The sequence below is a fragment of the Haliotis rufescens genome, unplaced genomic scaffold (assembly GCF_023055435.1).
Source record: "Haliotis rufescens isolate VD_foot unplaced genomic scaffold, xgHalRufe1.0.p SCAF_12, whole genome shotgun sequence".
Taxonomy (NCBI): Eukaryota; Metazoa; Mollusca; class Gastropoda; order Lepetellida; family Haliotidae; genus Haliotis; species Haliotis rufescens.
In genome coordinates this window covers 41,360,976-41,385,101 of record NW_025963802.1, presented here as the reverse complement: position 1 = coordinate 41,385,101, position 24,126 = coordinate 41,360,976, and the positions used below count along the sequence as shown (strand labels likewise).

The 24,126-nt window shown below is 39.9% G+C and overlaps 1 protein-coding gene and 2 long non-coding RNA genes across 3 annotated transcripts; all 3 read right to left on the bottom strand.

Annotated features, from left to right (window-relative positions):
- Window positions 1–76: 76 nt before the first annotated feature.
- LOC124113889 (pheromone-processing carboxypeptidase KEX1-like) lies at window positions 77–2,789 on the bottom strand. The gene is made up of 4 exons (XM_046474363.2): window positions 2,637–2,789; window positions 2,268–2,412; window positions 1,096–1,155; window positions 77–156 (listed from the first exon to the last, which is right to left on the bottom strand). Exons 1-4 carry the CDS (start codon window positions 2,787–2,789, stop codon window positions 77–79), a joined length of 438 nt encoding a protein of 145 aa, XP_046330319.2.
- A 765-nt stretch (window positions 2,790–3,554) lies between these two features.
- LOC124113877 lies at window positions 3,555–5,632 on the bottom strand. The gene is made up of 3 exons (XR_006857813.2): window positions 5,498–5,632; window positions 4,279–4,566; window positions 3,555–3,806 (listed from the first exon to the last, which is right to left on the bottom strand). It is a non-coding gene; the product is annotated as an uncharacterized LOC124113877 (long non-coding RNA).
- An 8,491-nt stretch (window positions 5,633–14,123) lies between these two features.
- Window positions 14,124–16,484, bottom strand: LOC124113876. Its single transcript, XR_006857812.2, has 3 exons — window positions 16,351–16,484; window positions 15,168–15,594; window positions 14,124–14,275 (listed from the first exon to the last, which is right to left on the bottom strand). It is a non-coding gene; the product is annotated as an uncharacterized LOC124113876 (long non-coding RNA).
- Between the last annotated feature and the right edge of the window lie 7,642 nt (window positions 16,485–24,126).

The following is a 24,126-nucleotide window of genomic DNA, read 5'->3' as shown; positions in this document are numbered from 1 at the left end:
CACTTTCCTTTTCTGAACTCTTGCCAACAGCGTCATCACTAAACTTATATGGACTCTCACCAACAATGTCATCACTTTACTTGTCTTGATTCTTCCCAACAGCGCCATCTCCATCCTTATCTCGACTCTTACCAACAACGTCATCTCCATCTTTATCTGGAATCTTCCCAAACAGCGTCATCACCATCCTGATATGGACTCTTGCCAACAACGTAATCACTTTCCTTATCTGGACTTATCTTTCCTTATCTGCCATCAACATCATTGCCATCCTTCTATGGATTCTCACCAACAATGTAACTACTATCCTTATCTACATTCTCGCAAACAACGGCATCACCATCCTTATCTGGACACTTACCAAAAACGCCATCTCCATCCACATCTACACTCTCACCAGCATCGTCATCACTATCCTTATCTACACTCTAATTAACAACGTCATCACTATACATATCTACACTCTCCCCAACATAGTCCTCACTATACATATCTACACTTAAATTAACAGCGCCATCACTATCCTTATCTACATTCTCACTAACAATGGCATCACCATCTTAATCTGGACACTTACCACCAACGTCATCTCCATCAACATCTACACTCTCACCAACAACGCCATCTCCATCCCTATCTACACTACTCTCTCACCAATAACGTCACCATTACCCTTATCTGGACACTTACCAACAACGTCATCACCATACATATCTACACTCTAATTAACAGCGTCACCACTATCCTTATCTACACTCTCACTAACAACGTCATCACTATACTTATCTACACTCTCACTAACAACGTCATCACTAAACATATCTACACTCTTATTAACAACGTTATTACTATCCTTATCTACACTCTCACTAACAACGTCATCTCCATCCCTATCTACACTATACTCTCACCAATAATGTCACCACTATCCTTATCTACTCTCTCACCAACAACGTCACCATTACCCTTATCTGGACACTTACCAACAACGTCATCACTATACATATCTACACTCTAATTAAGAGCGTCACCACTATCCTTATCTACGCTCCACTAACAACGTCATCTCCATCCCTATCTACACTAAACTCTCACCAATAATGTCACCACTATCCTTATCTACTCTCTCACCAACAACGTCACCATTACCCTTATCTGGACACATACCAACAACGTCATCACTATACATATCTACACTCTAATTAACAGCGTCATCTCTATCCCTATCTACACTACACTCTCAGCAATAATGCCACCTCTATCCTTATCCACACTCTAATTAACAACGTCATCACTAAACATATCTACACTCTCACTAACAACGTCATCACTATACATATCTACACTCTCACTAACAACGTCATCACTATACATATCTACACTCTAATTAACAGCCCGCCGTGATATTATCTCACTAAAAACCTTATCTCCATCCCTATCTACACTACACTCTCCATCCACATCTGAACTTTCACCAATTATGTCAACATTATCCTTATCTACACTCTCAACAACAACGTCATCGCTATCCTTATTTGGACTCTCTCCAACAACGTCATCAGTATCCTTATCTACACTCTAATTAAAAACGTCATTACTCCACATATCTACACTCTAATTACCAACATCATCACTATACATATCTACACTCTCACTAACAACGTCATCACTATACATATCTACACTACACTCTCACCAATAATGTCACCACTTTCCTTATCTACCGGTAGACTCTCACCAGCAACGTCATCAATATACATATCTACACTCTAATTAACAGCGTCATCACTATCCTTATCTACACTCTCACTAACACCGTCATCACTATACATATCTACACTACACTCTCACCAATATTGTCACCACTACCTTATCTACACTCTCTCTAACAACGTCATTAATATATTTATCTACAATCATAACTATAAAGTCATCTCCATATATTCCTATCTATACTCGTACAAACAACGTCGTCGTCACCTCCATCCATATAAACATTCCCACAAACATCGCCTTCGACATCGATATTCCTACCTAAACTCTCACAAACTATCTCCATCTATATCTACACACCCACAACAAAACCAGCACCATACCGTTCTGCATTAGCGAAAAACAGAGTTGGTAACGCTAAAGCACTAAAGAATATATGCTCGTAAAGTTAGAATGTTGTAAGTCTTCGTGTACATGTATGTAAGGTAAATACGGTAGGAAAGTGAAATTCACAAAGTAAAAATGAACCTCTGAGCACCCTGCCTCCAGCAAACCATTGCCATCAACATCATCACTTTCCTTATCTGGACTCTTCACAACAACGTCATCACTTTCCTTATCTGGCCTCTTGCCATCAACATCATGGCCATCCTTATCTTGATTCTTCCCAACAACGTCATCACCATCCTTATCTGGACTCTTGCCAACAACATCATCATTTCCTTATCTTGATTCTTCCCAACAACGTCATCATCATCCTTATCTGGACTCTTCCCAACAACGTCATCACTTTCCTTATCTGACCTCTTGCCAACAACATCATCACTTTCCTTATCTTGATTCTTCCCAACAACGTCATCACTTTCCTTATCTGACCTCTTGCCATCAACATCATCACTTTCCTTATCTTAATTCTTGCCAACAACATCATCACTTTCCTTATCTTGATTCCTCCCAACAACGTCATCACCATCCTTATCTGGATTCTTCCCAACAACGTCATCACTTTCCTTATATGGACTCTTGCGATTAGCATCATCACCCATATCTAGAACCTTCCCAACAACGTCATACATATCCGTACATCTTGAAAGTTACCAAAATGCGTCAGCGTTAGCCAGACTTGTAACACGACATAAGAAATAGTGCTTCGCTATAGCGCAATGTTTTGTTTTGAATGGTGCGTCTGTAACGGTATTAACTGCGCCGCTACCAATGTCGTGTAGAAAACACTCGAGCAGACTATGGTGGTGTGAACCTCACTGAAATCGATGCCGACCCTCAACAACTTATCCATTTTATATATAACCAGTATCATGATCCAATCCCGAACTATTTAATTTGTTCCAAGTGTTTCACTTGGTGCAGTACTGCCAGATGAACACGATATCAATGTGCAGGCGAATTCATATAAGATCAAATCTTTTCGTCATTGTTCATTGTTCCATACTGGTCTATACATCATCCAATAGACATGTACACATGAAGATGGAATCCTGTCTCTTCTGCATGGAAACCTGTCGCGATCTTGCCCTTACAAAAACAAGCAAAAAGTATCAAAAAGTAGCGCTAAAATTAACAAAAGCGCGACAATGCGACACATTTCGACCTTATACAATGTCACATTGACGCCCTTTGATAAAACTACCAAATATACAAAGTTCAATTGCGCGACAACGTGACAATGAGCAAAATGTCACGTTGTCGCATTTTCGCACTGTCGCGCTTTGGTTGATTTTGACACTTTTTACCTCTTTTTGTAAGGGCGACAACGCGACAATGTCCTCCTTCTATACCACTGTGATTTAAACATTGTCAAAAACAACACTGGCAAAGTTATATAGGTTTTTTCTGTTTTATTGTTTAAAAATGAAATAAAAGAAAAAAACATGGAAAAAATATGTGATGTGTCATCAATACATGACCAGGTAAAGTGGATGTGTTATTGCTTGTGGGACAGCGGACAGGGTTGCCTTTCAGGGATGCTGGCATCTTCTAGTGGCATGTCAGCTGCAAACGTCCAACAAACAGCCGGGGAAAAAGTTTCCGAGCCATCAGCGCTGCTCAGTAATAACCCCCTCGTCTTCCTCGTCCTATTAATAAATGAAAATAATAATTACGAATACGGCAATATAGTATAAATAGTGTTGCATTTAAGTGAAAAATATTGATATAAGAAGACTGTGAAACTTATGGCAGCACACGTATGGTACATAACCAAGTATGGACGATCCTTCATGGTCTTGGTACATTTTTCAGTTTAGGCCCAGACGTCCATAAGTGAAAATGCGAAGTGAAAGTAGAGTCATTTTGGCTGCTACATTGATATAGCGACCAGAGTCGTACACAGCAATGATCATGACTATCAAGAGTGAACATCTAAACATTACCAAAGAATACCGTTACTTCTTTGAACAAATATTGGGATTGTTGATACTTCTCAGGTCGGGTATAAACCAAAAAAACATAGTCAGGGACCAAAACCTGCAAATTGAATTGCAATGTCTTTAAGTTGGAAGTTTTTTGCTTCAGCTAAACAAAAGATACAGGTGAATGTGTGCATACCATAGTCGCCGAAATCAGGGGAGTCACGGCCGTAGTCTCCATAATTATCGTTGTCATAGCCACCATATCGTCCTCGGCCTCCCATTCGGCCGTATCCGTTGTCGTAGCCGTCATATCCGTCATAACCGCCGTAGCCACCGCCGCCACCGCGTAATCTACCCATGCCACGACGCCCAATCCCGCGGTGCAACATGGGACTGGGGAAACCCATGAAGGCATCACATGTAGTCAAGGCAATCAGACAAAGGGCGACAATCACTGTTGATTGCATGGTTGGTAATATTTGATCTGAAAAGAAGGTCACCGATAATGATGAGTATGTGACTCCAAAATGAATGTGAAGGACGAGGTTTGTATGTTCTTTAGCGCCGCACTCATCAATATTTTCAGCTACATGACAGCGATCTGTAAATAATCGAGTCTGGACCAGACAATCCAGTGATTAACACCATGGGCATCGATCTACACAATGGGGATACAATGACATGCATCAACCAAGTCGGCAAATCTGACAGCCCGATCCCGTTAGTCGCTTCTTAGGACAAGCATAGTCGCCTCTTACGACAAGCATGGGTTGCTGAAGACCTATTCTAACCATTATAAACGTTATCTAAACCTCACTAGGCTAAACACAGACAGCGAAGCACTGCAAACTGAAGGCCCAAAACACAACTAAGATATACGTACAAAATACATCCCCATTGAATATCCATTTCTTGTTTGTTTCCTATGTTAAATCATAGTCAAAGGGAGGTATATACGACGGACGAGCGATGTCAAAACATTACAGAGTCAAAACGAAATGGCCGTAGAATGTTGATTAAATAGTTCAGTCCACTTTAAGGATAAACCGCATACGTGTCATCGTTCAGATCAACAGAGACGGAGGCTCTAAGAACCAAGACTATACTTGTAGACTGGTCTTAATACAGAAGAAAAAACTCAATTAAGGATTCGTACAAACATTATTTTCCGTTATTTTCATTGAATAAGGATTCCTGTAAGACCATTAGTTTTTAAATTGTTTCACTTTACCAAATACCATTACGGATATTCTTCTATACACGTAAATTGTAAGCTCTATTGTTCTCGATTCGTAACATGTCCAGCTCCTTGTCTAAAGTTTTTCTTCATCACTTCAAAACTCTGGTTTAGAAATACTTGCAAATAGACATGCCAGTTGACTTAGTCTATCTCACATCAAGCTGATTCTGCCTACCTTCAGATGTGTGTCTTCAACGATGGAACACCAAAGATATGATAGCATTGACAATTTTCGATTATATTTATACCAAAGTCTTGAACATGAATAGTGTACATCGTTGTCGTCACAGGTGTCAATGATTGAAGAAGCAATAACTCTTGGAGTGACAGTGCACTGTGTGTGTGTGAGGCAAACCATTGTCCCGTCATCGTGGCTGATTGATGATGGTCAACTTCCGTCATTGCCCCCCGGCCTCCAGTCAATGACGACCTATTGTGTGACATCACATCTTACATGGAAGTCACGATTTATATGTTGCTTTGGTAAGTGTGCTGGTCGCGACGTCATGTATATCATGTGCTATTATATCAAGACAGTTTCGTATGAAACAGTTTTCTCTTCCATATCCAGATGTGTCGAGTCACGGCACCTGTGACGATGAAGGTTAAAGCGCTAAGAAATATCATTTTGAAACTTGATGAATTCACTTTTCTCTAAGCGAATACTTTGATTTAGTCTAAGATTATTTGAGCACGCTGTGATTTGTGTGTGAAATCAAGCTATATGATATTAAAGCACAGCGGCAACCGCGAAGTTCTCAAGTATAGTCGTGTCCGTTTGAATGTTTGATTTTAGAAAATGCTAGGTTAAACTGTATTGTGGACTATCGCCAGTGCCAGTTACGAGTTCACGTCTCTGCTTACGTTATTGCGCCCCGCGCTCAATACCCATTCAACAAATTGGCACTTAAATACAGGTATACGATGAAATGACAATATATTGTGCGTGTTTCCTCAACGAACAATTCAGCTGCGAGAAACTGATTATCCACATAATACACGTGTGTATCTTCTTGTCAAATATCATGTTCATATATGTCATCGAGTGCCCTGCCAGAGTTCCAATATTCATGAGTGTCGCATCCAGGCATCCTTACTCTCTGGTCAATGGATCAATGTTGTTATATTCAAGGCCTCCGCAAAGCTTTCAAAAGTTTAATGGTAAACATGTCGAGGATAATGTGACCAAACTGATGTCGGATGCAATTCATAATAATGCTGATGGTGTGAATGTCTTAAATATTATTACTGAGTTAATAGCTTCATAATCTAAAATGTTCATATCAAGCATCTACATTTTATCAATAGGGTGCAGTGCTGGTAAAGCAAATGTGAAAAGGTGAAATTAGATATTTGGTTTTATGTGTAATGTCCATTGAGATCTGTTGATAGCTTCAGTAAAATTCAGTTCAGTTTAGTTCCAACTGAACAGATTGGTTTGTGAAGAATATTTTTAAAGTTGCTCTACTCCTCTGTTTTCGATGGGCATTCTTTCAATACAGGATTGCACGTTTCATCATAACTCTAAACATCACTCAGTGTACAAGCAAAGTGGCAAAACCTGCGTCATTTGGGGCATTCGTCATCCATTACACTGACGCCATGTAGATGTTATACCACAAAGCGGCTTAATGCCAACTCACGTACCTTCATGCAAGATTGTCTTTCGTGGTCACTTGGAAATTGCATGTCATCCTGCCTCATGCCTGTATATATATATATATATATATATATATATATATATATATATATATATATATATATATATATACACACACACACACACAAATGAGGTAAATGTTCACTCGGTGTAAATGTAATATATAATAAAATAATAAAGTCCACGTTAGTCCATCACATCATCTTCTTTATATGAGTTTCATACATAGTACTTTCGCTGTCTCATGACAGCTCTTCAGTGTAACATATACAAATACAGTGATATATATATATATATATATATATATATATATATAGGCATGATATATATATATATATATATATATATATATATATATATATATATATATATATATATATATATATATATATATATGCTTGCCAGCCATACTCTGCACATCACTTGCTTGATAACGGTGTTAGAACCTACACCAAAACGCCGCTCCTAATTGTAATAAAGTGAGTGAGTGAGTGAGTTGTGTTTAACGCCGCTTTTAACAGTATTCCAGTTATATCACGGCGTGTCAGCTTATTGTGGGAGGAAAGCCCGAAGTAATGCAGTAATGCAGGTCTCAGACGTTTACCACTTCGGTGAAACCCACGAGCACGGGTATGGTGCTGACAAACCTAGAAACATAATCGGGGCGAACCGGGACTCGAACCCACAATCATAGGTTTCTGGCTTGCCCAAGGGACGCAACTCTGCACAGCGAATCGCGGCGCATTAGACGACTGGGCCACCCGTGCCCCCAATTGTAATAAAGACGTAGTTCATCTATATATCTTCTCCTAACTTACCCGTCGTTTGTATCAGTGGTCGAATTATATACAAACATGACTTAACGAAAAAGTGGCATTATGCATTATCGTCTTTAATCCTTAAGACACTCCACATTGGCACATGGTATAGTGACAGGAAATACAGTCTAACACCGCTGCGTTGAACTCTGATGTGTCGAATTCTTTGTTGTGTCGAAATTATTGTCTGGTCATGGTTCTTATTTCACCCCTGATATATCAATTTTGAAGCGTTGAAGAGTCGGTTGTCTCGAACTACTTTGTAGTCCTAATTGACAAATACAAAATTGTCCTTATATGTCATGGTTAGTGATGCACGTAAGGAAGATTTCTAAAAGAATATTTATGTTGAATGTCAACAGCGGACCACGTAAGCCAGTAAGAAAGCAAACTGTTAAAAAACCGGGTGACATCCCTTTGATCCTAACGAATGAGTGAGTGAGTGAGTATGGTTTGACGCCGCTTTTAGCAATATTCCAGCAATATCACGTCGGGGGACACAAGAAATGGGCTTCACACATCCTAACGAATGATATAACACAAGGTAAACACAAGAAAATCTGTTTCTGTAAACTATTTAAGTTATTAGTTAGGCGTAGAACTACAGTAAAATACGTTTATAACGAACACGCTTATAACGAGCTGACGGATATTTCGAACTTAATATTTGGTCCCGGCCATTTGCTGTATGGATGTTGTATATATGCTTATAACGAACTACGGTTATAACGAACAAAAATTAATGGTCCATTGGAGTTCGTTATAACCGTAGTTTACTGTATATAATCAGTAATACAAAGGATTTTCCTTTGTGCATGCCTTACAATGTGTAGTTACGCGTTTCTTTCTTCTTTTCTCCTGTCCAAATAATGACAAATAAAGAAGGACGCGTTCCGGGCCCAACAAAGTATCTACTGATTATTCTTCTTATCTGTTTGTTTTTCTTCTAGTTCAAAGAGATTCGACTGTATGAATAAGTTACTTTTAAAAGTAAAACATACGAAAATAGCACGCAAAGTAATTAAATATGTGTGAAAAGAAATATATGTTCTGTCGTTCCAGAAAGAATGCATGAAATTTATTTCAGTAGGAACAAAAATACAAAATCCAGCAAAGTTCGTCTTGCACAGTATATGGTTTACACTCACTGTGCCGACAGCATGGGGTTGTTGTTGTGGTGGTCGGGAATTATCGGACAGTGTTGGTAAGCATGTTTAGGGGTGGTGTGAAAGGTATTAACGTGCAGGTATGGTGTACATATTATAAAAATCAGTGATTTTCTTATTTGATTTGTATGTGCCGTTTGTGAATACATTCGGTATCAAACACAACAACGACTTTCTCCACCGTAAGAAATTAATATGTATCTATGTCTTGAGATGACCCCCGTCGGTTACTATTGTTTAAGGATTAAGCATACCTGTCTCCACCAGTAGTCCAGAACAACAGGTGCCGACACAGTGGGGAGACTCCCATTATATTGATCAATCGTTGACATGAGCTGAGTGATTGCTGTCCCGATGGATAGCGGCATGGACACCTTGGGATAAAATGTAGTCTTTTACCATAGTACTATATACCTAGTACCTAAAAAGCTATTCCACTTGCTGCAATTTCACATCTTGCCAAACAGTTACACATAATACAATGTCAGGTATTGCGATATTGCAATACATAGTTGTGATTCTGTCAGGGAATAAGTAGGAGAGGTACATTCAACTGTCACCATTGTTGTTGTGACAACTGGGACACGCGATAAATGCCCCAGGGTCATGTGGAATGGGTCGTGAATGTCTCTATTTGTATCATTATTTGAAGTACTTCCCAACTGACTCACTTGATGCGTATAAAATGAATCCCATGTGACGGGAATCATTGGCTGCCGGTTGCGAGTAGGTCTGTCCACATTAATGTCATTGCTGTCATGTGATTTGTGTTTGGTAGGATTTCAGTTTGAAGGCTGTCGTTCTTGCAGTGCGAGTGTTAATTTGTGTGGATGTTGTGTAATAGATGCTTGTGTAGATGCTTGTGTGGATTCTGGTGTGAATGATGGCGTGGTTGGTGGTGTGGATTCTGGTATGGCTGCGGAAGGCGATGTTGGTGTAGATTCTGGTGTGAATGATGGCGTGGTTGGTGGTGTGGATTCTGGTATGGCTGCGGATGTGGATGTTGGTGTAGATTCTGGTGTGAATGATGGCGTGGTTGGTGGTGTGGATTCTGGTATGGCTGCGGAAGGCGATGTTGGTGTAGATTCTGGTGTGAATGATGGCGTGGTTGGTGGTGTGGATTCTGGTATGGCTGCGGATGTGGATGTTGGTGTAGATTCTGGTGTGAACGCTGGTGTGGATGGTGGTATGGATGGTGGTGAGAATGGTTTGTTTGTTGTTTAACGCCGCACTCAGCAATATTCCAGCCATATGTCGGCGGTCTGTAAATAATCGTATCTGGACCAGACCTATCCAGTGATTGACATCATGAACATCGATCCACGCAGTTGGGATCGATGACATGCATCAACCAAGTCAGCGGGCCTCACCCGATCCCGTTAGTCGCCTTTTACGACAAGTACATGTATAGTCGCCTTTAACGGCAAGCATGGGTTGCTGAAGACCTATTCTACCCCGGATCTTCACGGGTCAATCCTAAAAGGCGACCGACCGAACCCTGCATCGATCTAGGCAATTGGGATACAGACAGACAGTTTATTCAGCATGCAAGGCCATAGTACAGTTCGGTTTTAACAGATACATTAACATCAACGTGATCTTGAAAATAGCATATTATATTCACCTGAGTCTAAATACATTGCTAAAGATTTGATAACACCTTCATTGGTCCATTTCAACAAATTGATCATTAACTAATTGTCTTTTTATGTGTCATTTATAGATTAGGTAGAAACTTTAATCTCGACGTTTTATATTTTTCACATATAAAAGGAACATGAAACTCGTCTTCAATCTCCTGGTTGGTACAGTTGGTACATATACAAATTACAAAATCACTATCTTTGGTTCTACGATATTTATTGACAAGGAAGTTATGGAGAGATATTCTAAATATACAAAGAGCTCTCAATAGAGCTTTATCTTGTAATATACTTAAATAATTTTCTTGTTGTAACAATGATTTGATACTAGTATAATGCTTGAGAAAGTGTGAAGAGGAAACTTGTTGGTGCCAGTTTTGCTGAAATATATCTAATAATCTTTGTTTAAATGTATGTAAAAATAGTTTTTCATTACCAGTGTCTTGTAAGATCCATACAAAGGAAAATCCAGTATCAATTAATATGCTTCTTACACAAGACACCCAATTCGTTTTCCCTTCACCATCGAATTGCTTCAGCATTTTGTAACATTGAAATGGGTACCTGTGAGCATCCATATTTAATAATTTTATCCAGTATTTAACAACACGCAGCTGTCTGTGAACATATAAACTATAGCGGCCAGTTTCACCAATTACTGCATTATTTGAAGCATATTTACCAATGCATAAAAATTGCTTAAAATACAAAGTGTGAACTTTCTCAATGGATTCAAAATATTTAATGCCCCATGTTTCCGAGCCGTATAACAAAATGGGTAGATTTTTACCATCAAACATCGAATTTGCTGTGAAAAATGAGATATATTTATTTTCCTTGAACAACTTATTAACAGGAAACATTGCCTCAGATACCTGAAGCGCTAAGGTCTTACAAGCCTTTGACCAATTTAGCCTTGAGGACATTAATAGTCCTAAATACTTATGATAACTTGCAATTTTTAAATGATTATAACCATATATCCAGTTTTCATGCTTCGATACAATTCCACCGTTTCTAAAAACAATAACATTGGTTTTCTCAAGGTTTACTTCTGAACTCCACTTAATACAAAGGACTGCAATGCATTAAGCTGTTTCTGCAAGCCTACCACACAGTAGGACACCAGAGCAACATCATCCGCGAACAGCAATAGTAGATCATCAATAATGCCTTGTGTCACAGACAAACCATGATGACATTCTTTGTAAATTTCAGAAAGAAGTTCGTTTATAAAAAAAAAAAGATGAATAAGACTGGGCTTAAGATGCAACCTTGACGAACACCACTGGAAGTAGTAAAACAAGGAGTTGTACCCGAGAAAGTTTTAATACATGTTTTGATTCAGGAATACGTATTCTTAAGAACTATTGACAGTTTTCCACGACATCCTTTAGTGATCAATAAGTACAGCAGTTCTTTTGCTATCAACGTGATCAAAAGCATTGCGGGAAATCAACAAAGGCGCAATAAAAACGACCTCTAGGTTTACATAAATATGTTGAGCAAAGTGACTGTAGAACAAAGAATTGTCAACTCAGAGCGAAATCCTGCTTGAGCTTCAGATATCATTTCATTTACTACAAGCGAAATTCTAAGTCGTTTTTCAACAATAAATGCAAAACTTTCTCATGACAATCAAAACAGATATACCTCTGTAATTGTTTGGTTGACTGACATTTCCTGATTTGTATGAAGACATTACCATTCACATAGCCCATGCATAGGGGAAAATACCTGTATCAAGGATTTTATTGAATAATAGCAACAAATATGGTATTAGAAAATCTCCTGATATTTTGTAAAATGCTGGTGGGACTCCGTCAACGCCTGACGCTTTACCATTTCTAAGGCTTTTTAATGCTTCCCTCACTTCTTGTTGTTTGATTTCACCAGATAACAATTCTTCCGTGAATGGAAGATCAGTTCATTCATCACACATATGCGTATCTTGAAAATCAGATATATTTAGATCAAATTCTGTTTTGGCCGTCATGCACATCGGATCCCATAAATTCTGAAAATAGGAAAGCCATATACTAGGAGTTATAGAACTGTCTGGTTATTTTATACGTAACGGCTTCTTATGTATTTTCCAAAACGTTTTACAATCTCCATAATGCGCTGCTAACTTAATTTCTTCACTCAATTTTATGTCATACAGTTTCTTCTTACGTTCACAAATCTTTTTAAATTTTGCTTTTGCACTTATATGTCTGTGCAGGTTCAAATCATACTTATGATTTCTGAACTTGTTGAGATATAAATACTTTCTAGATTTCATATTCTGACACTCGCTATCAAACCAGGCTTGCTGATATACACGACATTTACTGGACCAAGAACAAACAGCGCCAGCACTCGTAGCTCAACATATCACAATGCCAGTGAGCTTAGTAACTGCTGCGTTGAGGTTATCCTTCAAAATGACTGCAAACTCATTAAACATTTCTCCACTCAACGTTTTACCGAGATGGAGGTGGTAGGAAACAACTTGCTCAGGAGGAAGTTTATATTTTGGTACTGGGGTTAATGAGGCAGATGCAGTGTGGGCATTATTATTTTGTTGAAAAGAAAAAAGGTGTAAGATTTGTCAAGTGACAGACAATAGGCAAGTGATCTAAGTCCGTTCTTTCAACCACTGACATATTTGTACAAGATTCAAATAAACTCAATGAAACAATAATAATAATCTACAGTACTACTTCTTGTGTGCGAAATGAAAGTAAGATTACCTGGACTATCTGAGTTTGTGCTATCATTAACGATGTGAACCCAAGTAACTTACACAATTCAAGTAAGGCTCTACCATAGTTATATTTATGTGCAAAACAGTGACACATCGTTGTTGACAAAATTCATCTGAAGTGTATTCTTTATCAATAGGTAGATAATCTATCTCATTATCTATCAAATAATCTAATTCCTTACCAGTCCTTGCATTAAAATTTCCACATAAGATGAATTGGGATAAGATGACATGCATCAACCAAGTCAGCCAGACTGACCGCCCGATCCCGTTAGTCGCCTCTTACGACAAGCATGGGTTGCTGAAGATCAATTCTAACCCGGAATCTTCAAGGGACGGCGTGGATGTTGGTGTGGATGTTGGTGTGGGTTGTGGTGTGGATGGTGGTGTGTATGATGGTGTGAATGCTGGGTGTGATGCTGGTGAATATCACGGCGGGGGACAACTGAAATGTTTTTCACACATTGTACCCATGTGGGTACGAACCCGGATCCCTGAGGTGACTAGCGAAAGCTTTAACCAATGGGCTATTGAACATGCTGGTCGTCATGAAATGAAGGAATACGGGTAGCCCAGTCCTCTAAGGTGCCTCAATTCAATAGCGCGAGTTGCGTCCGAAACCTATAGCCGTGTTCGTGTGTTACGTCCTGTGTGTCGTCCCGTGTGTCGTCCCATCACTTCGAGCTGACATGCCGTCAAATAACTGAAATACAGTTCATTCATTCACTATTGCAGTGAAAATAAAATAAAACAGTGACGTCGTTGTGTAATTCATGATTTATTTGTTTCAGTTCCATTTCAATACAAAAACTTGCTATTTCACAATTAAAATCGTTGTCGTTACGGTAAGACGAAAAGGTCATCATTGTCCATGCCTACCCGTGCGTCAAACACGAATGTTCCTCGGCGATAATGACCTGTTAAATAAAAAGGAAAGCGTTAAAGGAAAAATATATCCTTTCAAGTCTAACATGATAACATCAAGGCACTACACAGAAAAGTAATAACTTCATTATCGTTGTGTTTGGTCTTAGAACACAAACAGGTAAGATGGAAGGGTCGTTCGTTGAAGCATATGGGCATATGAAGACTAATTTTGGTTACGTTGGAATATATATTTCAGCTAAGCTGACTCACCTGATTTGAAGGTTTGCGCCTTGCACCTGATTGCGCCTTGTTTATTTAACTACATGTACCCAATCGAATATTAACTTTATTGAATATTGAATTTGCTGATGACACACTTGAACATAATTTATTAAAGTTTTGTTCCATTTACATGTATTTAACGTCTATCAAATGCAATTAATTGAAAGCTTATTCATTTATTTCATTGAATATTTCAAATAATTTTACAGAATAGATACCTAGCCATCGACTGGCATAATATAAACATGTATATCGAGACGCAACATCGTGGACGACCTATATGTGTAGCAGAACAGAGTATATTCATGTTTTGATAGAACCCGTGAAGATCCGGGGTACAATAGGTCTTCAGCAACCCATGCTTGATGTAAAAGGCGACTATGCTTGTCGTAAGAGGGGACTAACGGGATCGGGTGGTCAGGCTCGCTGACTTGGTTGAAGCATGTCATCGTATCCCAATTGCGTGGATCGATGCTCATGATGTCAGTTACTGAATTGTCTGGTTCAGATTCGATTATATACAGACCGCCGTCAAAAAGCTGGAATATTGCTGGAACCGACGTTAAACAAACAACCAAACATGTTTTGATAGAGCCTGCTGAAGCAGCTTCTAAACTATTTGACGTAGAAATGGTTTTCAGAGCACTCCAAATATCTTACCGTTGTCAGACTTCATCCTAATATCCGCGACCTCTTCCAAAGCGGTTGAACACACCTCCGACGCCTGATCCTATACCGGGTCCGACTCCAAATGATCTTGAGTTGAATCCGTTTTGGTACCCGTTAAGATTACCCAAACCGGTGTAACCATTGTGACCATTGTAACCAATGTTGCTGTTTCCGAGCCCATGTCCATGATGGCTGTTGCCAGTATACAGATGAGGCACCCGCTGGGTGATGGTATGCGTTGTGTCACCATATTGAAGGTGTCGCGTATCATAATCATAGTGGTTAACACCGCGTCCGTATGTGACACGGGCCTGGCGGCCGACGCCGTGACCATGTCCTCGCCTAGCATTGTACACTTGGCATGCTGCTCCGGCAACCAGAAACGCTAGAGCAAAGGCGACAGTCTTCATATTTGTATCTGTAAGAAAGAGGGACTTCCAGTAAAAAAATCAGAAGGAATAATTTCATCCACCGGGAAAGATGAATTTACAAACCATACTTACCGCAGGACGGAGAGCTACGAAGAGTACGTCAAAGACAATACAAACCTCATTTTCAATATGATGATAAATATATATATTTATCGAACATAAGGTTGTTATTATTTTGGACGTACTCTCCATAGTTCTATACTATTTATGAATGCGAGTGTGTGAGTGAGTATGGATTTACGCCGCCTTTAGCAATATTCCAGCAATATCACGGCGGGGACACAAGAAATGGGCTTCACACTTTGTGAGTGGGCAAGGGAGCGTGACTTCAGAACGCAAATAACCACTAGGCTACCCCACCGCCCAAGTCCTATAATCATGGTCAAAATACATATCTATATATGAATATGTATCCAGAAGTCTATAAGATGAATATGTATAAATGTACACATGCTCAGTTGTGACTTTTACATAAACACAATAGTTTTTGTATGATAATTGTTTATTTATAGACATAAGGTTAACATATTAAAGCATGACAACATAAAAGTCTAGCATTAACCAAATCTTCTGACATATCAACTATACGAAATGTTGAAAACATTTAACCAACTTGCATGTTCTATCTGTTATAAAGTATAAAGATAAGTTAGTTTAAAATACAATTTTGATATATTAAACTATATCTAATTTCTATCCACAGAAACTGCCTGATCAAAGCATGCATGCCAAGCCATACTCACACGTGGTATCTTTGCAATCAAATGATCAACTGAAATCTTCGTGATGCAGATGTTATTTATGCGTAAAATTTCTTTGCATCTACGTGGGTGAGACGTCATTAGTAACATCAAAATCACCGCCGGCGGAGTTGATGTGACAATTATAAGACAGGATAATAGTAACAGAGTGCCCAATGTTTAACGGGTGACCTTTTAGGCTGGCTGATCAGTCACTATATCACTGATGACTTCCTTCCGCCTACAGTTCAGACAGGTTGGCGGGTGTAACAACGATATGTCAGTACTAAACGTCAGGAGAAACGTCATCGTTATGTGAAAAAGGGGATAAAGTGATAGCCAATGATTTTGTATCAATAGGAAATTTCTTCTCGCTGAGTGATTTTAAGTTACTGTACTTTCTAATCAAAATCGGCACAATTTTTAAATATTCTATCAATTTTCATTTTTGCGATCCCTTTGGATTTTAATAATGTTTTTTCTGTTCTGTGGTGCTGCGATAAAATTTATTATTGAAAAGTAAGTACCATGGTAATGTTAAGTGTGTTGTGCAATGCAGTGTCGTGCTATGTTGTGCTTAGTACATGTTATGTTTGTGTGGAATAAAAACTGCTCTCTTATTCTGTTTATAAATAGCAAGTATAACCCATTTTTCCAACATTTAATTGTAAATAAACAACAGTTATAAAATACCGATCACGTACGTGTTTACACAATCGAGTTGTACATGTGTCAAAGGTGCTTATTTTGTAGGTTTTAAGAAGGCGTGTGCCAAGTGAGACCGTCTCATCCGTTTCCTTTTTTGGTGTAAGCATAAAGATTTAGGATGACCCCTTCCACAAAACTGTATGACAAGAGGGATGAGTTAAACTTTCCAATAGTCAACTTCATGTAGAGCAATATTCCAGCAGCTCCAGCCTTTGGTGTTTACATTTCACAACTTTTGAGATACAATTGAGCATGCTCTTTCTACCAAGATTTCAAAGAGCGTCATACGACTCTTGCTCAGAAGTTGTTTGATCAAGGTTACAACATTCACGTCATCAGTAAAGCTTTCAAAACGTTTTAAGGCAGACATTTCCAAATCTGACGCTTCAGCGACAGAAATAATGTCTGATGCCATTCCCTATTTTGACTTGTACCATATGGTCCCATGTTTTTTCAGGCGAAGAAGAGGGCGTCGGATGTAGACCTATTCCCGCTGCTCTCTGATTCAAATCGTGTGGCGATGTGGATGACGAAAGTTCACAAAGTTTGTCTAAAGGTCAGTTATATGACAGAGAAGTGCTTGATAATTCGTTGCAAACTTTTGACACACACCTTTATGAAAAAACTAACAATGTTGGGATTCGTCTCTCTGGTGACGGGGCAGTCATTAGTGGTGAGGGTGAATATGTTGTCAAACCGGAGTTCCACAACCAGAGAGGACATTCAGAACGTATTGATTATCTCATGTCAGACCTGTCCTCTGTTCCAAAAGAAGACTTTGTGTCAAAACTGGTAGAAAGTGTAAACAATGGCACCATTGAGTTAGATGCTCTACGCCATGTCGTACTGAATATGTGTAAACAGCATGAAAATTTCCCTCACCCCACAGGCTCCTTAACCTCACCCCACAGGCTCCTTAACCTCACGTCACAGGCTCCTTAACCTCACCCACAGGCTCCTTAACCTCACTCCTCAGGCTCCTTAACCTCACCCCACAGGCTCCTCAACCTCACTCCTCAGGCTCCTTAATCTCACCCCTCAGGCTCCTTAATCTCACCCCTCAGGCTCCTTAACCTCACCCCACAGGCTCCTTAACTTCACTCCTCAGGCTCCTTAACCTCACCCCTCAGGCCCCTTAAAGAGAAGAATGGATAGAAGATCGAGATATGGAGAAACTTTGCCGAGATAACTTAGTCTAGCAAGAGATAATTTTGTATTATTCAGAGGCTATCTTAGAAATTACAGTGATGATTTATTTGAAGTTTTATCTGGACACAGACTTGAGAAGGAACACATGAACATTAAACTGATGAACAGAAACAATAGACTTAATATGATGTGCTGGAACGCAAGGTGAATCGTGTCGAGTGTGCTTTACCTCAACATGTGGTTATCTGAGCATTGTATTGTGTGCCATAGCAGATCACCAACTTAGACAGTACAACTTGTCTTTTATGGATGTCCTTGATGAAACCTACTTCAATATTACCAGCCCAGCTCCAGAGCACCAACACCACACTAACAGTGCGTGTTGAAATGGAGGCACCGCCATACTGTGCCATAAAAGGCTCCAAAAGTATATATCCGATCTGACACTGGACTTTGATAGTGGTCGGATAACAGGGATAGAGCTCATCAACCAAGATTCTAGGTATACTTACTTGTTCTCGGTATACTTACCTCCCTCAAACAGATCACTAGTTGTGTTCCTGCAACAACTGCAGGACATTTATGAAGCATACGCTCTCAGAGGACAAGTTGTCCTCCTTGGTGATTTCAATGCAGGACTATGTGGACCAAGGTACTGCAAGAAACTTGAGTGGTAAAGCCCTCTGATGTGGTCAAGAAAAATAGTCTAGTAGCTGTCAATATGCGGAATGATTGTATAGGTCAAAGTTTTACTTTCCAAGCGTATGATGCTGGATAACATTCGATTATATTCTGATTTTCTGAGTTTGTGCAAGAAGGGAGATAATCCCTATAATATCTCTGATCATCACCCAGTAATATGCTCCTTGATTAAAGCATCATTGAAGAAGAAGACAGTCAACCTCACTTCTCCAAACCTTCGTAGGAAAAGGTCAAAAGGAATGGCACGCTAAAGGATTACACCAGTAGCGTCTCCAACCTGCTGCGGTCAGTCTCTCTTCCAAAGCAGGGGTGTAGTTCAGAAACTGTTGAAACATTTTATGGATAGTTCGCTGTGGTATCATATCATCAGATCAATGTGTTCCACAATCCAAATTATCTTAGCACTTAAAGCCGTATTGGTAAGGTGCAGTAAGAGAACATCACCACGCTATGATGGTGCGCAGAGATATATTGATTAAGGATGAACGTCCAAGGGGAATGGATCATGAGGAGTTACCAAGAGCCCTGTATGGATATGAATTGTGGTGTGGCTTAAGCAAAGCTGAACTGTTATCATTAGAGCGTGTCAAGAGAGCTGCATTAAAAATTGCACAAGGCCTCCCTCGAAGCACGCGGACGGATAGTTCTAATGCCCTAATTGGATGGACAGCCTTGGATATGTCTGTTTCCAGTGAACCTATGCAATAGCAGAATGACGCTCCTTCCGAAAAGAATCTTCAGTACTAGGCTCTCAAATTACTATTGCTCTACCACTTCCCTGGGTTATGTTCCTGACATTAAACGTATTATGGCTAAATATAATCTTGAGCAATTCCTGAGCAGCTTTAATACCCATGCCACATTCCCCAGCTGTCATACCTGGAAGAAAGTTGTGAAAGATGCCATTAAAGTCAATGTTCTTGGAGCCTGGAGAAGACGCATAAACTCTGATCCAGACCTAAAACACTTTAAACGAATTCATCCGGTTATCTCCCCCACAAAGCATGGGACATTCCTAAAAGACATCCAGAACTAAAACAAGCTGCAACCTTCGTGATCCAGTTGTGTGCAGTCTGGGGACCTGGGAAAGTCCAGGGTGCGTGTGGCATGTGCAAGCTTGCCCACCAGGACTTGCTCGTTCATGTTGTGTGTATATGTCCACAGACAGAGCAACTCAGAGACAATTTGTGGTGTAGCATAGTGGACACTATGACTCAAGTCCGCGTGGCTCTCCATAACAAGGAGGAAATTGAGTTAGTTTGATGTCTCCTAGCATGAAAGCCCCCAATTCCAGCAAATCAAGAGGAGCTAGAGAACTTTGCAAAAGCTGCAAAAGAAATATATTGACCTTGTAAGATAGACGTAACATAAGAATACTTGTTTACGTACACTTGGAAATAATGCATTAATACTCAGTAAATAGAATAGAAACTCAATACGGATATCATTGCTCATAAAAGCAAAATTAGCGGACCAAGAGGTGCAAAATGAAGAGGTTTAATGTGTTATGGTGTCAGTGACAAGTTTCACGGATCACAATGATCACAACAAGACATGCAAACCATTAGCATGGGTCAACACGTGATCGGCCAAGGTCGGGACGACCAAGAGGAACCAACCCCGCCCAAGATCGCTACATCTGACTGCGACACCTACGTGAGAGGACGACCTCAGCCACCTCAACGTGCGGAACGTCTACGGACTATTGTCATGCTGGGAACTGAAGTCAGCGTGCAGTGGCCAATACCTTCAATGTTTCACAGTCTGTGATTAGCAGACTATGGAACAGGTACCAACGTTTCAGGTCAATGACAAGAGTATAGGCTTTATCAATCCGAAACCAGGCTCAAACGGCGAATCAAATTTGCTGCAAAGTTTCGATCAGGCTACTGGAGCTACGGGTCTCGAATAGAAACCGCCTACATGCAGCTCATCTCCATGCTCGACGGCCACGTGCTGTGCCGCCCCTTACAAATCGTCATATTCCCACTAGTCGTCAATAGTGTACACAACGTCCAAACTTGGGTAATCGTCGCTCGTCACATGTCATGTTTTCAGATGAGTCCCGATTCACTTTGCACGTCTTTGATAGGCTTGGTCGTGTATGACTGATTTGGTGGTGTATCGTTTATGATGTGGGGTGGCATCACTATGACTAAGCGAACCATATTGTGCAAGGAAGGGTCACTGAACATTTACCATCAGGATAACATACTAACACCCTTTGTTGTGCCGTTTGCAGGGTTTGTTGGTCGACGTTTTGTCTTTCAGAACCACAACGCCCTGCTCACCGTACACGAATGGTTAATGTTCACCTCCAGCAGCACAACATCCCTAGAATGCCATGGCCAGCAATGTGCCCAGACCTTTCCCCAAATGAACATGCCTGGGACATGATGAGGAGTCATATGCGTCAACATCAAACGCCCCCGACAACATTGGCTGAACTTGGCCCGGCGCTACAAGAAGAGTTGACCAGACTCCCTCAAATTGCCATTGGGAGACTTATACGCAGCATGCCTCGCTATGAATGTTTGACAAATCGTGATATTTCCCATCCCATCCCTATCGCCCTTAATGTCTTGGCATCTACCACCTACTATCATACTTCAGTGCCGGTTGCTATATTATTTGTTCCCAATTCGTTCATTACATCATCAAACTAGTATTAATAGTAACTAATATCTCTTACAATGTTTAAAGGGTATATATTTGTGTGTCTGTGTTATCATACTAAAAACAAGGTGTATTAGTGCACTACGGGGTCATTAATATGCTAACGCCATTAAATCATTCTATTTATCATACTACTAGCGGACAAGATGGACAAAATTAAGTGAACAAATTAATATCTTACTGCCATATGGGATAAACTTTACTTAAGACTTTACAGATGACGTTGCACATTGGTCTGTAATGAATATATAATACACCTTCATGTGTATTTGGAACCTGGCCTCTGGTGTTTGGTGTCTGGTGTACTCTTAAGTGACATGTATGCTATTAGTTATACTCGATAATTGTTCCTTCCCTGACACGACCAGGCACATAATTACCCATATGTGATGGTACATTTGTGATATAAATGTTTACAGCCTATTCAAGTATGTTAATAAAAGCTTTACAAATATTAACCGGTATTTTAAAATTTTATGAATACAAACCAATTTCGGTGATGTTAGACGTGTCCATGTTATGACTGAGTGAGTAATTTGGGTTTAACACCGCTTTTAACAGTATTCCGGTTATATCGCGGCGTGTCAGCATAATGTGGGGGGAAAGCCCGAAGTGATGCAGATCTCAGACGTTTCCCACTTTGGTGAAACCCACGAGCACGGGTATGGTGCTGATCACCTAGAAACATGCTCACCTTTCCCGCTAACAACTGATATAATTTTTGTATAGGTTTTCAACACATAGCTATCGTACAAAGGGAACTGCTTTTAGTAGATATTTCTAATGATTATTGAAATTAACTGTGTGATTGGCATTCTAGAAGTAGGCAAGACAAGTTTAATTTACTGCACGTCATTTGAATCAGAGGCGTCAGTGGTTTAGGGAACGTCAGCACTCGGATAATCGACGTCGGGATAATGCCATGCTTCTGACGAATCGAGGTTCATTCTCGACTTCCATGGCCGAAGGCAGAGTCACAGGTCAATACTATCGGTACAACGTCATTGCACTACTCGTGGTGCCAAATGCATGACGCGGTTTATCTTTCACGATGATGTGGCACGTGCTCATCGTGCCAGGATTGTAACCCGATACCTCAAACAGCAAAACATCCATGTCATGCTAAGGTCAGCACTCAGTCCTGACCTTTCCCCAATGGAACACTCCTGGGACGTCATTGGCAGATGTGTACGCCAACGTCCAAATCCACCCACCATTCTCAAAGAACCCGGTGTTGCTCTCACATGAGTGAGTGAGTTGGGTTTAACGCCGCTTTTAACACTATTACAGTTATATCACGGCGTGTCAGCTTAATGTGAGAGAAAAGCCCGAAGTGATGGCGGTCTCGGACGTTTACCACTGCGGTAAGATACGATGATTCTCACTATCCCCTACTTTTTTTGCATCGTATATGATAAAGAAACAAAAGCAGAATCGACACACCAAACCATGTTAGCTACAATAACGTTAACAGGTTCCAACAGACGGAGACATCTGATTGGCTAAGGTTTCATTAATAATGACGAATGGCATGTGGCCGCTTCTCTGCTATTGAATACGACGTAGATTGCTCGTGTATACTTCACAGTTTGCATTTGTTTCACCTTGACGTGCTATGATATTGCACAAATGTTTCACCTGAACTTTAATTGATAATTTCACGATATCTCACCTGTCTCACATCATATTGCACACGTGTTTAACGTATACTGTACCTGGTATTGTATATGTGTTTTACTTGGAGTATACGTGGTATTGCACGTGCCTACTCGCGAACACCTGGTACCATCACTATTTGACAGTGGTTCATAAACACTTGCTTATGATTAGTCGGAATCGTAAAAGGGAAATTGGTGTTAGCAGAGATGTCTTATGACAAAGGAAAGGTTTTGTGTAGCTTTTATTTTCACCTTGACCATAACAGATGTTGCAAAAGTGTTTCACCTTTACGATATTATTATAGTTCACATGTGCGGTATATGGTCTTGTATCTCAGTTACATGTACCTGGTAGGATCTGATGGCAATGTGGATGTTAACATTCTAACTCCTAACAGGCAGCTTGGCTTGGGTTCCCCAGGGAGTGTATATTACGTATGGATTATCAATATCATGTCGTTTCTGTCCTGACACAATGTATATGCCCTGAATCCATTGGTCGGAAAAATAACGAACATCCCACAAAAACATGTATTGATACAACTCAAGTGAGTGAATACATTTTTCACTTGCGTTGCAGCAATACTTCCAACGAACGGTATCGCACACTGGACACATGTGGCAAATGCGAACTGGCTATTCCGAGTGATCAGGTGTTTGTTTAGTCTGTCTTACAGACCCTGATACAAATATATAAACTACAGCCCATGCAAGTCTATAATGTTTGGCAAGTCTAGATTACTGCAGTATCTGAAAATGAAGAGAATCACTGGGCTCCCTTTTTATTATATTTTTATTAAGATAACTGAACAAATGTTTTTTTCTGTACGATATGTTCATTTCAGAGACTATATGTTAGTCTAGTGTTTGTTCATCCACGCCTTAG